The sequence below is a fragment of the Balaenoptera physalus genome, assembly GCF_965194825.1.
Source record: "Balaenoptera physalus genome assembly, chromosome: 1".
In the NCBI taxonomy this organism is placed as follows: domain Eukaryota; kingdom Metazoa; phylum Chordata; class Mammalia; order Artiodactyla; family Balaenopteridae; genus Balaenoptera; species Balaenoptera physalus.
Genome location: NC_138882.1, coordinates 167,377,437 through 167,392,308, shown reverse-complemented (window position 1 = coordinate 167,392,308; position 14,872 = coordinate 167,377,437). Strand labels below are relative to the sequence as shown.

General features: G+C 35.8%; 1 protein-coding gene across 5 annotated transcripts in view; it reads left to right on the top strand.

Moving 5' to 3' along the window:
• Positions 1 to 14,872, top strand: part of AGO3 (argonaute RISC catalytic component 3) — a 137,542-nt gene that overhangs the window by 83,595 nt on the left and 39,075 nt on the right. For all 5 annotated transcript variants that reach the window (XM_082415770.1, XM_082415774.1, XM_082415773.1 and 2 more), the window contains 4 exons: positions 339 to 458; positions 3,130 to 3,252; positions 3,579 to 3,712; positions 6,490 to 6,674. In XM_082415770.1, coding sequence (XP_082271896.1) covers positions 339 to 458; positions 3,130 to 3,252; positions 3,579 to 3,712; positions 6,490 to 6,674 — 562 coding nt within the window. The remainder of the gene's footprint in view (positions 1 to 338; positions 459 to 3,129; positions 3,253 to 3,578; positions 3,713 to 6,489; positions 6,675 to 14,872) is intronic.

Sequence of the window (14,872 nt, the reverse complement as noted above, 5' to 3'; positions counted from 1 at the left end):
TTTATTTTGGAGACTGAACTGTTTTTAAATTTCCTTTTATTCTAAATTTTCAGCTATAAAATAATATGGGAAAAAATTCATCCACAGTCCTACCACTCTAAATGTAACCACTGTTAGCATTTTGGTACACTTCTTTTCAGCCTTTTTATGCAGTGTACGTTTTACCTAATTATAATCATACTGTAAAGTAGTACTGTTTACTGCTTTTTTACTTAACATGATATTAAACAGAAGTGGTTTAATGGAGTAGATATTAAAATTTAATCTCACATGTAATTGGCGCTCAGAATTTTAAGAAAGATGTGTATATCTAGTACAAAATTTTTTTCCATTTGTAGGTCTGTAATATTGTGGCAGGGCAACGATGTATCAAGAAGCTAACGGACAATCAAACCTCCACTATGATCAAAGCAACAGCAAGATCTGCACCAGATAGACAAGAGGAAATTAGCAGATTGGTTAGTACTTAATCCTAGAAATGAAAATTAAAAACATATTAGGATGAGCTCTAAAGAACCATGTCCTTATCAACTCATACCTTATTACCATTTCATGGGCTGTCAGAATTAAAAGAGATTATGGAAGTAATCTAGTGGTATTCTAGGGGTGAATCTTAGTGGATTCTATGAAAAGGGTTAGATCCTTCTAATTTAACCCCAAGCTCTTTAATTAGATTCAGAACAGATACTCTCAGAACTAATGTTTCAGTTTAACAAACTGGACCTTCTTACCTTCCACCTAAAAGAGGAAGAGAAAAGGAAGAAAAGTCAAAGTTTTATGACTAGCAATGGTGAGAGTCTTAGCACACAAAGTAGGATGGCTTAGCTCCATTGTAAACACTGGTAACCGTACAGGATGAATAAAGAAATATAAGACAGCTCCAGCCGTATGGGATCTCTAAGCTGTCTCCTTGTTCTAAATGGGGAGAAAAGAGACATCAATACTACTTTTAAAACTGACGGAATTAAGGCAAAATGAAAAATGAAGGCAACTGGATCTTATCTTACTCTCTTCTTGAATACCATGTAAATTGCCCAAGTGAAGAGAAAAAAATCTAGAAATAAGAACATTACCCAAAACAACTTAATAACACTTTCAAAAGCAGTTTTAGAGATTGTTGGAAAAGGGTTACAGAACTGGCTCTTTCATTTTGTAAGGCAATTAACAAAAAAAAAAAAAAAAAAAAAAAGAAGACCTTTTTTTTCCCTTACAGTTTGTAAAGAGTAAGTTATTACATGATATTTAATTAGGAAAATACAGGCTGGTTCTCATCATGGATTTTTCTCTGATCTACTATGACAAAATTTTAAAACCTTTAAGAGACTAGAACCTCTCACTATCTCTATAAAATCTCAGTAACTAGTTCTAACTCATTTATTACAGCTTTTCTGTTCAGAGAGATGATATTTTACAGTGATTGAAAGCACAGGCTTTGGAATCTAACGGCTCTGGGTTCAAAGTCTAACTTCTTTACTCACTTACTGTTATTATTATTGTATTATTATAATTATAGCATCTGGTAGGCTGGTGCAGTGATTGAGAGTAGGAACTCTAGAATCAGAATGTACAGAGTTTCAAATTATATATCACTTGCTCAGCTATATGGTTTTAGGCCAATCATTCAACTTTGCTGAGCTTTAATTTTATCCTCTGTAAAATAAAGATTATAAAAGACTTACTTTACAGTCATAGGTTATTGTGAAAATTAATTATAAAACATTTAGCACCAAGCACATCACCTAGCAACTCCTGGTAAATAGTAGTTGTTGTTATTGTTTGTAACCTTACAGAAAAAAATGGCATTTAAGCTTGAAGAAAAGATACATTAGTTAGATGCATTAATTAGATGCCTAATTTAGAAAACAAATTTTCCTGCACATTGTGGGGAGATTCTTTTTACATATTTAGATTATACAGTGTTTTTTTTTTTTTTAATGCTTTCCTTTTTTTTTAATTTTTATTTATTTATTTATTTATTTTTAATTTATGGCTATGTTGGGTCTTCGTTTCTGTGCGAGGGCTTTCTCTAGTTGTGGCAAGTGGGAGCCACTCTTCATCGCTGTGCGCGGGCCTCTCACTATCGCGGCCTCTCTTGTTGCGGAGCACAGGCTCCAGACACGCAGGCTCAGTAATTGTGGCTCACGGGCCCAGCTGCTCCGCGGCATGTGGGATCTTCCCAGACCAGGGCTCGAACTCGCGTCCCCTGCATTAGCAGGCAGATTCTCAACCACTGCGCCACCAGGGAAGCCCTATACAGTGTTTTTTAATAGAGTGTTACTCAAAGAATTGAGCATTGCCTTTTTTTGTAACCTAGTTTGACCTTTATCCTGAGACTAAGTAAATATGTTTTGAAAAACACATTATAGCACACTATGAGCATGAATTACACTTTTGAGATTCAAGTCTACACTGAATTACAATAAATTCTTTATCTTTGCATGTATTGGTATATTACATAAAGATTATACTCTGTATCTCATACTGGCTTTCTTTTCTGTCTCAAGTGTATCTCTTAAGTAGATTTTATAATGTGCTGTGTTTTATCTGAAAATATTCAAGGAGATTTTGTATAACTTGTAATCCATTAGGAACAAAAGCCTTAGGATTATTGATATTTGCTGTCGAGATCTGCATAAAATAAATTTCAATAGTATATATCCAGATCCTCTAATTAGAAGTAATTAACCATTTTTAGGTCAGGTACTGGGTTGGCCAAAAAGTTCATTCGGGTTTTTCCATAAGCTGTTAGGGGAAAACCCATACGAACTTTTTGGCCAACCTTATATTTATTTCTCTTGCAGTCTCTCAACCACCCTCCCAAAGTATATGAGGCTTAATCATATAAAGTTACCATTTTCATGAGTCATAAATAGTTGAAATTTCTTATTATGCAACCTAATACATTTAAATGTTCTGTAAATTATCAGGAGGTTCACAGACTTCCTACAGTCCACTCATGATCTGTGGTCCCCAAGTTAAGATTCTCTGCTCTATAGTGAGGGTACCATTATCTACACCTGTCAGTATTATAAAACATTGTTGACACAGTGAAGAAAAAAAATTAGAGGGTTCTAAAGCAGGGAATTTGGGGGAATTTTGAAAGTAACTACAAACTTTTTCTGTTGTTAGGTAAGAAGTGCAAATTATGAAACAGATCCGTTTGTTCAGGAGTTTCAATTTAAAGTTCGGGATGAAATGGCCCATGTAACCGGACGTGTACTTCCAGCACCTATGCTCCAGTATGGTGGCCGGGTAAAACCTCTTGATAGTTTTTAAATTATAATCATACAGTTTCTGTGTATGGAGAGAAGGGCTTCCTAGCTAAGTCTGGAATTTAAAAAGTGTTTTATTGTTCCAACAATTTTTTTTGTTTGTTTCAAAATCAGTGTCTTTGCTTGAACTTAGTAGAACTTTTGTTTTTCTATGATAAAAATACAAAATATTGATTTAGAACAGCCTATTCCATGTAGAATATCAGATATATATCAGTTCAGCAATTTGAAATGCTTATTTTCAGCTCATTCAAATAAGTTATATATTAAATGTTTGTTCATTTTTGCCTTATTATTTCTCTGTAGAATCGGACAGTAGCAACACCAAGCCATGGAGTATGGGACATGCGAGGGAAACAGTTCCACACAGGAGTTGAAATCAAAATGTGGGCTATAGCTTGTTTTGCCACACAGAGGCAGTGCAGAGAAGAAATACTGAAGTAAGGCTTGTCATTAGTTTCACTTTGGGACCATTTTGTGTTTAAATTTTGTATTTCAGTTTTAAATTACTCAGCTAATATTCTAACCAGTGTTGCCTTAATATGAAGTATATTTAATCACTGAACCTTTAAAAATGTTTCTTCTCATTACTTTGATGAAGATTCCTGAATTTGTTGGTCATATCTAAGTCACTGATTCATTCTTACAAGCATCCTCATAGACTAGCTTATGTGGTATAGCAGGAGTACCATTGGCTTTTGATGGCGAACAGATTAGATATAATTCTCAGGTTTGCCACTTCCTAGTCTTACTACCATGGATAATTTATTTAATCTCATTATGCTTCAGTTTTCACCTTTTAAAAATAGAGATAATAGTACCTATTTACTGAATGAGGATTAAATAACATCCTTATTTCTCAATTGAGTTCTTTGAAAGAGTCATTTTACTTCTCATTTTCACGTCCTTACTTTCCAAAATTTGACCTGCATCTCCACTACTTTTCCTCTTCTCCAGATTCTTTCCCTCAACAATCTTCTGTTTAAATTTAAAACAGACCCCCAAAATCTTCATTTTTCATTTTACCTGACTTAAGGCTTCCAGGCTTCCATTCTGTCTCCTTCCTTGAAATCTTAGTGGTCTGCTGAAACTGGTTACTGGAAGATCTTCAGTATCTTTGTGCTTATCAATTCTAATGGTCTCTTCTCAGCCATTATTTTTCCTCAAAATTTGTGCAGCGTTAGATACAATTGACTACCTTCCTGACATTCTCTCCATTCTTGCCTTCCTGGTTTCTTTTTATCACTTTGGCTTCCTTTCTCCTCTATGCCCTCTCCTTTGGGACTCTCTAATCTTTGGGGCATTGGCAGCCTCAAGGGCTTCTGCTGTTACTCTTGTTTGAGGAGTTGTGCTACTGTGAAAAGAGCACCAGCTCCACTTGTGACTACCTCCACTCTAAAACTTTCAGGTTTCTCTTTGACAAAGAATAACATTAAAAATCAGTATAATATTAAAAATTTTTCATTTGCCTCTTAAGTCCTTTCTCCATTTTCATGTATTCTGGACAAAGGAACTGAGTACTGTATGCCCTCTAACTGTCTGGTATTTTTTTCCATTTCCACTCATGCTGCTCTTTACTGAAAATGCCTCCTTCCTATCTCTACATTTCTAAATAATAGCCAGTCTTCTGTGATTTGTGATGCTGGAAATAATCCATAGTAGTAAACATAGTAGTTTATCAATATCCTCTCCATTTGTACTTGTCACTTCCTGTATAAAATAGAATTATAATTATCTGTGTAAGTTTCTTATCTCCCCTCTGGAATCTAATTTCCCTAAGAAAATGATTATGGTCTAATTTAAGTCTCCACTAACAGATCCTATAAAATATGCCCATAATGAATAGTTCTTGAGTGATGTAGAGACCAGTTTACCCCAGGTCAATTCAGAATTTGCCTCCTTCATGTGAGAAAAATTATTTTCTATTTAATTCTGTTCACTCCTTTTTATTAGCTCCAAATCTTATGTCTTAAGGTTCACTTAGTATATTTTTTTAGTATAGTTTTTATCCCCTGGCTTTCAAGTAAAATGTCATGAGGACAGTTAAAGACAATTCTGCTATTATCTTACTTGACCTCCAGAGACCAAAGAAAACACCTCCAACTGTTTTTCAAGCTTCGAGTTATTCTTTTCATTTTACATTTGTTATTCATGGCTTGATAGAAGTCTCATAATCATTGGGCTTATGGCTCTTGTTCAGACTAACTGAAAATATTCAACTTCATACTTTCTTGAATTAAATACTAATAAGGAAAAGGAGAAGGGAATTTCTACAAACTTCATCTCTGTCCTGAGGGAATCAGTGTTTTTGTGCAAAGATCACTCAGATCCTTGACTTAGGACCGTATTTGTTTTAAAAACAAGTAAAGTGATTGTTAAACCCCAACATTATTACTTATTTATTCTAGACTAAGTGCAGAATTTTGTTTAAATAAGAAATTATTAGTCTTTTGTTTATTCACTGTGGATAAAAGTACATTAAAGTGCTGTCTGCCTCATTTGTTTTTAAATGTTTTCTTGTTTTTTTTAATCTTTTCTGAGGACAGAATCTTTCCTGCTATCCTAGTGTCAGATAGGTATTATTGCAGAAAGAAATTCTGGACTAGGTCATAGTTCTTACTCTTGCCATTTGTCTAATAAGCATTTGACCTTGGTCAAATACTTAATGTCCCTGAAACTGTTTCCTGATTTATAAAATGGCAGTAATACCTTACCTACCACTTTCTTATGAATCTTGTCAGGATCAAATTAGAAAATGTATAATAGCTTAAATTTATCAAGCTTTTATACCATGTCTTGGGCAGTGTGCTAAGTGCTTCACATGTATTATCTCATTTAATCTTCACACCAACCCTGTATTGAAAGTGGTCATTTTACAGATGAGAGAAACTGAAAAAATTTGCCTAAAATTCCATAGCTAGTAAGTAACAGAACTAGAACTGGAACCTGTAGAGCTGAGCTCTTAACCAGCATACTCTATTACTAATGTCCTTTGTGAACTACAAAATGCCACATAACTGTACAGTAGTGTTCTTAGTTTGCAAAATAGATTACTGACCCACCATTGCCCTTAACATCAGTAGTCTGGTGACCTCTTCTTATATGGAGCACACAAATCTTTGCATCATTCTCCATTCCCTTCCCAAACTTTCCATTACTACTTTGTAGGTGTTGCTGACTAGACAAAGGTTTTATTTTTAGTGATTTCTCCTTCTAGGGGTTTCACGGACCAGCTGCGTAAGATTTCTAAAGATGCAGGGATGCCCATCCAGGGCCAGCCTTGCTTCTGCAAATATGCGCAGGGGGCAGACAGCGTGGAGCCCATGTTCCGGCATCTCAAGAACACCTACTCAGGGCTGCAGCTCATTATCGTCATCCTGCCAGGGAAGACGCCAGTGTATGGTAAGGATATTGTATTAAGATTGCATTTTTCCTCAAGTACTCAGTCTTCCTTTTAGGGACTTACCTGGCAGTCCAGTGGTTAAGACTCCGCGCTCCCAATGCAGAGGGTATGGGTTCAGTCCCTGGTTGGGGATCTAAGATCCTGCTTACCGCACGGCGCGGCCAAGAAAAAAATATTCCTTTTAGAATTATGCTAACACATATCCTAAAACTTTCAAACATTAAAATATATTTTATAGCTATAGTATTTAAAACCATGTATTGTTACTAAAAAGACAAATCTGGAGAGCAAACTAAATAGTCTGAGACCCTGTGAAAAGAATTTCAGTAAAGGAAGCATTACAAAACAGTGATTAAGAGAAGAATTATTTATTAAAAATGTCATTGAGATAACTTGAGTATCAGTATAATGTAGCGGTTAAAAGCACAGGCTCTGGAGTCAGACTGTGCTGCTTAATACCCAGGTTTTGCCAGGTATACTACCTGTGTGATACTACCTGAATTACTTAACCACACAAAGCCTGAGTTTCCTCATCTATGAAATTGGGATACTACAAATACCTAACCCACAGAAGGTAGTTGTAAGGATTAAATAAATTTACATATGTAAACTGGGTCTATGATAGCACCTGTCATATAGTGAATGCTCAATAAATGTTAGCTATTATTATTGTAAACGAGTTAAAGTTTATGAGATTAATATGTTAAGTATAAATCATTGAAACATGGAAAAACACAAAGAAAGTATAATTTCCAAACTACTGAATGGAGTATAATTATTTAAGCTTAAAATGATGGAATTCACATAAGAAAATCGTTAGATCTGACTGCATAAAAATTAAGTTTTCCATACATCACAGGTGTATAACTAAAATTAAAAGGAAACCATAGAACATGAAAAATATTTGCAGCAAATGGAGACAGCAAAGGGCTAGTTTATTATTAGTTAAAATATTCTTATGGATCTGTTACTGCATTCAAAGGAAAAAATTTTTATATTCTCCTACATTAATGAGCAAAGAATATAAACCAAAATTTCTCAAGAAAAAACAAGTAAATATTTGAGAAAATGTTGGTTTTCACCAATAAAGAAAAGTACAAATTAATAAAAGGAAAATTTTTATGCTACTAAATTAGCAAATATACTTAAATACTGTACTACCTAGTGATTGTGAGTATGCAGTGAATCTAGTATTTTAATATATTGCTGATGGCAGTATAAATTGATAATATCCTTTCATAGAAAGTATAAAAATGTGCTTGCAGTCAACAGTTCAGTATTTCCCATTCCAAAAATATGTTCAAAGAAAAGAATTCATAATGTAGAAAAATCTCTATGCACAAAATTTTCTTAATGATATCTGTGACATTGAAAAACTACTAAGAACTGGTTTTAAACAGTGAGTAAGTTGTATGTTGGTGAAATAATATGCAGTGATTAAAAATGATGGTTATAAAAAAATGATGGTTATAAAATTCAAAAGATATTTTTTAAGTTGTGATAGAATACAGAAGGTGTTAAACTCAAAGAATTTGTAAATCAAGGTAAGAACAAACAACTGAAAAAGACAAAGGACATAAAAAAGAAATGCAAATGGTCAATTATCAATGAAAAGATGCTGAGCCTCATTAGTCATTAAAGAAATATGAACTAGAATAAATTATTTTTCACCAACAATGATAATACCCATTTTTGGCAAAGGCATGAATAAATATACATTCTCATACACTGTTGATGGGAGAGAAAGTTGATATTACCATAGCCTCCAAGCTGATATTCTTGCCTTCATTCCCTCTAGTTCACTTTCAGTCCGTTTTCTACACTGCTTCACTCAGTGATTCCGTGAGTGATTTTTCTAATTAATAGATTTTATTTTTTAGAACAGTTTTAGATTTACAGAAAAATTGAGCAGATATTATAGAGAGTTCCTATATGCCTTCCTTCCCCTGTACACAGATTTCCCTATTTTTAACATTTTGTATTAGAGTGGTACATTTAATGAACCAGTATTGATAAATTATTACTAACATATTGTCCACAGTTTACATGAAAGTTTACTCTTCACGTGTACAGGTCTATGGGTTTTGACAAATCCATAATGTCACGTATGTACTATGACAGTATCAAAGAATAGTTTCACTGGTCTAAAAATCCCCTGTGCTCCACATACTCATCTCTCCCTCCATCTCCTTAAACCCCTGACAACCACTGGGCTTTTTATGTCTCTACAGTTTTGCCTTTTCTAAAATGTTATATAGTTGGAGTCATATGGTATGTCCCCTTTTCTGATTGGCCACTTTCAGTTAGAAATATTTAAGATTCCACCATGTCTTTTTGTGGCTTGATAAAGTCATTTCTTTTTAATGCTGAATAATATTTAATATTGCATTGTGTGGTTGTACTACAGTTTGTTATACATGTACCTGTTGAGGGACATCTTGATTGCTTCCAGTTTTGGGCAGTTATGAATAATACTGCTCAAACATTCATGTGCAGGTTTTTGTGTGAACATAAGTTTCTAACTCAATTTGGTACATAACCAGGAGCACAACTGCTGTATCAAATGATAAGACTGCCAAAAAGTGACTGTACCATTTTGTATTCCCATCAGCAGTGAATGAGAGTGCCTATTGCTCTACATCCTCTTCAGCATTTGGTATTGTCAGTTTTTTGGATTTTAGCAATTCTAATAGGCATGTAGTAGTATTTTATTGTAATTTTAATTTGCAGTTCGTTAATAACACAATATTGAGCACGGGACTTCCCTGGCGGTCCAGTGGTTAATACTCTGTGCTTCCACTGCAGAGGGCACGAGTTCAATCCCTAGTTGGGGAACTGAGATCCTGCATACTGCGTGGCTTGGCCAAAAAAGTAGAGAGAGAGAGAGGGAGAGAGCACCTTTTCATGTGCTTATTTGCCATCTGTATATCTTTTTTTTTTTTTTAATTTATTATTTATTTAATTATTTTTGGCTGTGTTGGATCTTTGTTTCTGTGCAAGGGCTTTCTCTAGTTGCGGCGAGCGGGGGCCACTCTTCATCGCGGTACACGGGCCTCTCACTGATGCGGCCTCTCCTGTTGCGGAGCACAGGCTCCAGACACGCAGGCTCAGTAGTTGTGGCTCACGGGCCTAGTTGCTCCGCGGCATGTGGGATCTTCCCAGACCGGGGCTCGAACCCATGTCCCCTGCATTGTCAGGCAGATTCTCAACCACTGCGCCACCAGGGAAGCCCCATCTGTATATCTTTGATGAAATGTCTATTCCAATCTTTTGCTCGTTTTTTAATTGATGTGTTTGTTTTCTTATTGTTCAGGTTTAAGAGTTCTTTGTATGTTTGGATACAAGTTCTTTATCAGATACCTATTTTGCAAATAATTTTCTCCTAGGCTGTGGCTTGTCTTCTCTTAACAGTGTCTTTCATAGAACACAAGTTTTAAATTTTAATGAAGTCCAAATTTTAATAAAGTCATCATCTTTCACAGATCATTTTTGGTGTTATAGTCTAAGTTTTATACTGTGTTATCTTCTAGTAGTTTTATAGTTTTCCTTTTTTACATATAGGTTTATAATCCATTTTTTTAAAAAATAAATTTATTTTATTTATTTATTTTTGGCTGCATTCGATCTTTGTTGCTGCGTGTGGGCTTTCTCTAGTTGTGGCGAGCGGGAGCTACTCTTCGTTGCAGTGCACGGGCTTCTCACTGCAGTGGCTTCTCTAGTTGCGGAGCACGGGCTCTAGGCGCACGGGCTTCAGTAGTTGTAGCACGTGGGCTCAGTAGTTGTGGCTCGTGGGCTCTAGAGTGCAGGCTCGGCAGTTTTGGCGCACGGGCTTAGCTGCCCCACAGCATGTGGGATCTTCCCAGACCAGGGCTCGAACCTGTTTCCCCTGCTTTAGCAGGCAGATTCTTAACCACTGCACCACCAGGGAAGCCCTATAATCCATTTTGACTTAACTTCTGTGAAAGGTGCTAAGGTCTGTATCTAGATTGTTTTTTTTTTCTTTTTTTGCATGTGGATTCCAATTGTTTCAGCACCATTTGTTGGAAAGATTATCTTTCTCCATGAAATTGCCTTTGCTACTTTGTGAATGATTGACTATTTGTGGCAGTCTATTTCTGGACTCTTTATTTTGTTTCATTGGTCTGTATGTCCATTCATTTGCTAAAACCACACTGTCTTGATTAATTTAGCTTTGTGATAAGTCTTGAAGTCAGATAATGTCAGTTCTCTGACTTTGTTCTTCTTCTTCCCTGTTGTATTAGCTAATAGGTCTTTTGCCTATCTATATAAACTTTAGAATCATTTTGTCAATATCACAAAATAACTTGCTGAGGCTTTTGTTGGGATTGCATTGAATCTATAGATCAAGCTGGGAAGAATTGACATCTTAATGTTAAGTCTTCTATCCTTGAACATGGAATATCTCTTTGTTCAGAGCTTCTTTGATTTCTTTTATCAGAGTTTTATTTATTTTTTATTTTTTTTAAATTATTTATTTTATTTATTTATTTATTTTCGGCTGCATTGGGTTTTCGTTGCTGCGCGCGGGCTTTCTCTAGTTGCAGCGAGCGGGGGCTACTCTTCATTGCGGTGCACGGGCTTCTCACTGCGGTGGCTACTCTTGTTGCGGAGCACAGGCTACAGTAGTTCTGGCTCACGGACTCTAGAACTCAGGCTCAGTAGTTGTGGTGCACGGGCTTAGTTGCTCCATGGCACGTGGGATCTTCCCAGACCAGGGCTCGAACCCGTGGCCCCTGCATTGGCAGGTGGATTCTCAACCACTGTGCCACCAGAGAAGCCCCTTATCAGAGTTTTATAGTTTTCCTCATTTAGATTTATATCTAAGTATATTGTTTTTTTCTTTTTCTTCTATAAATGGTATTGTGTTTTTAATTTTAAATTCTAGTTGTTCATTTTTAGTATTTAGGAATGCAGTTGATTTTTGTATATTTATTTTGTATCCTGAAACCTTGCTATAGTCACTTATTAGTTCCAGGAAGCTTTTGTCAATTTTGGGGGGTTTTCTGCGTAGACAGTCATGTTCTCTATGAACAAAGAGAGTTTTATTTTTTCCTTCCCAGTCTGTATACTTTTATATCCTTTTCCTTGCATTAGCTAGGAATTCCAATACGATGTTGAGTAGCAGTGGTGAGAGGAGACATTCTTGCATTGTTCCTGACTTTAGGGGGAAAACATCTAGTTTCTCAGCAGTAAACATGATGTTAGCTATAAGCTTTCTATAATTGTTATTTATCAAGTTGAGGAAGTTCCCCTCCAGTCCTAGTTTTGCTGAGAGTTTTTATTATTAATGGATGATGGAGTTTGCGAAATGTTCTTTTCTGCATCTGTTGATATGATCATATGATTTTTCTTCTTTTTTTTCTCTTAATGTGATCAATTACTTTAATTGATTTTCGAAATGTTGAACCCAGGCTTGCGTGCCTGGGATAAATCCCACTTGGGGATGGTATGTAGTTCTTATACATTGTTGGATTCAATTTGCTAATATTTTGTTGAAGATTTTGCATCTGTGTTCATGAGAGATATTGATCTGTAGTTTTCCTTTCTTGTAATGTCTTTTTCTGGTTTGGGTATTAGGGTATTTTGGCCTCAGAATCATGAGTATTTCCTCTGCTTCTGTTTTCTGGAAGAGATTGCAGAGAATTGGTATCATTTGTTCCTTGAATGTTTGGTAGAATTTGCCAGTGAAACCATCTGGGCCTGGTACTTTCTTTTTTTGGAAAGTTGTTAATTATTGATTCAATTTTTTTAATAGGTACACACCTATTCAGATTATCTGTTTCTTCTGTGTGAGATTTGGTAGTGTCATTCAAGGAACTGGTCCACTTCATGTACGTTAACAAATTTGTGGGCCTAAAGTTTTTCATAATATTCTTTTATTATCCTTTAAATGTCCTTGGGGCCAATGACCCTTTTTTCATTTCTGATATTAATAATTTGTGTTGTCTGTTTTTTTCTTGATTAGTCTGGCTAGAGGTTTATGAATTTCTTTGATCTTTTCAAAGAACTAGCTTTTTGGTTTCCTTGATTTTCCTCTGTTGATTTCTTATTTTCAATTTCATTGATTTCTGCTCTAATTAAGATTTTTTTCCTTCTGCTTGTTCTAGGCCTGTATTGTTCTTCTTTATCGTTCTAAGGTAGAAACATAGATTATTGATTTTAGATCTTTCTTCTCTGCATTCAGTGCCATAAATTTGTCTCTTAAGTACTGCTTTCACTGCATCACACTAATTTTGGTAAGTTGTATTTCATTTTGATTTAGTTCAAAATATTTTTAAATTTCTCAAGACTTTTTCTTTAATCCATGTCTCATAGAATTATGTAGTTTAATATACAGATATTTTGGGATTTCCTCGCTATCTTTCCATTATTGATTTGTAGTTTAATTCCACTGTGGTCTGAGACCATACTTTGTATGATTTCTGTTCTTTCAGATTTGTTAAGGTGTGTTTTAGGACCATAATGTGGTCTTCCTTAATGAATGTTCCATGTGAGCATGAGAAGAATGTGTATTCTGCTGTTATTGAATGAAGTATTTTATAAATGACTCTTAGAATCAATTGATTGATGGTACTGTTCAAGTCAGCTATTGAATATATACTTATCTTCTGCCTGCTGGATCTGTCAATTACTGATGAAAGTGCATTGAAGTCTCCACTATAATAGTGGATTTGTTTGTTTCTCCTTGCAATTCTATCAGTTTTTGCCTCACTTATTTTGGCATTCTTTTCTTAGCTGCATACATGTTAAAGATTGTCCTGTCTTCTTGAAGAATTGACCCTTTTATTATTATGTAATACCCCTCTTTATCCCTGATAATCTTCCTAGTTCTGAAATCTACTTTGTGTGAAAAAATACAGCAACTTCAGTTTTCTTTTTCTTGGTGTTAGCATGGTATATCTTTCTGCATCACTTTATTTTAGAATTGGTTTCTTGTAGGCAACATGTAGTTTGGGTCTTTTTTTTTTTTTTTGGTTGCGGTGGGTCTTAGTTGCAGCAGGCAGGCTCCTTAGTTGTGGCACTCAGGCTCCTTAGTTGTGGCATGTGAACTCTTAGTTGCGGCATGCGTGTGGGATCTAGTTCCCTGACCAGGGATCGAACCCAGGCCCCCTGCATTGGGAGCGTGGAGTCTTAACCACTGCACCACGAGGGAAGTCCCTGGGTCTTATATTTTATCTTCCCCTCTTTTTCTCCATTTTATGGGTTTTTTTTAATAAATTTATTTATTTTATTTATCTATTTTTGGCTGCATTGGGTCTTCGTTGCTGCACGTGTGCTTTCTCTAGTTGCGGTGAGCGGGGCTACTCTTTGTTGCGGTGCGTGGGCTTCTCATTGCAGTGGCTTCTCTTGTGGAGCCCAGGCTCTAGAGTGCAGGCCCAGTAGTTGTGGCACACAGGCTTAGTTTCTCCGCGGCATGTGGGATCTTCCTGGACCAGGGCTCAAACCCATGTCCCCTGCATTGGCAGGCGGATTCTTAACCACTTGCGCCACCAGGGAAGCCCCTCCATTTTATGGTTTTAAATGAGCATTTTATATTATTCCATTTTCTCTCTTACATCAGTTATACTTTTTTTTTTTTTTTTTTACTTTTAGTGGTTTCCCTAGAGTTTGCAGTATACATTTACAACTAATCTGAGTTCGCTTTCAATAATTCTGTACCACTTCACAGATAGTGTAGATACCTTATAACAAAGTATTCCCAATTCCTCCCTCCCCCTTACAATATTGCTGTCATTCATTTCACCTATCCATAAGTTGTAACCACACAATATATTGTTGCTATTATTATTTTGAACAGTATCTCTTAGTTCAGTTAAGAATAAGAAAGTAAAAGATCTTATTTTACTTTTATTTATTCCTTCTCTGACCTTTTTTTATGTATAGATTTGGACTTCCGACCTGTATACTTTTCCTTCTTTCTGAAAAATGTCTTTTATCATTTCTTTCAAGGCAAGTCTACTGTCAACAGATTCCCTTAGTTTTTTTAAAATTTTTTATTTATTTATTTATTTATTTTTGGCTGTGTTGGGTCTTCATTTCTGTGCAAGGGCTTTCTCCAGTTGCAGCGAGCGGGGGCCACTCTTCATCGCGGTGCGCGGGCCCCTCACTATCGCGACCTCTCTTGTTGCAGAGCACGGGCTCCAAACGCGCAGGCTCAGTAGTTGTGGCTCACGGA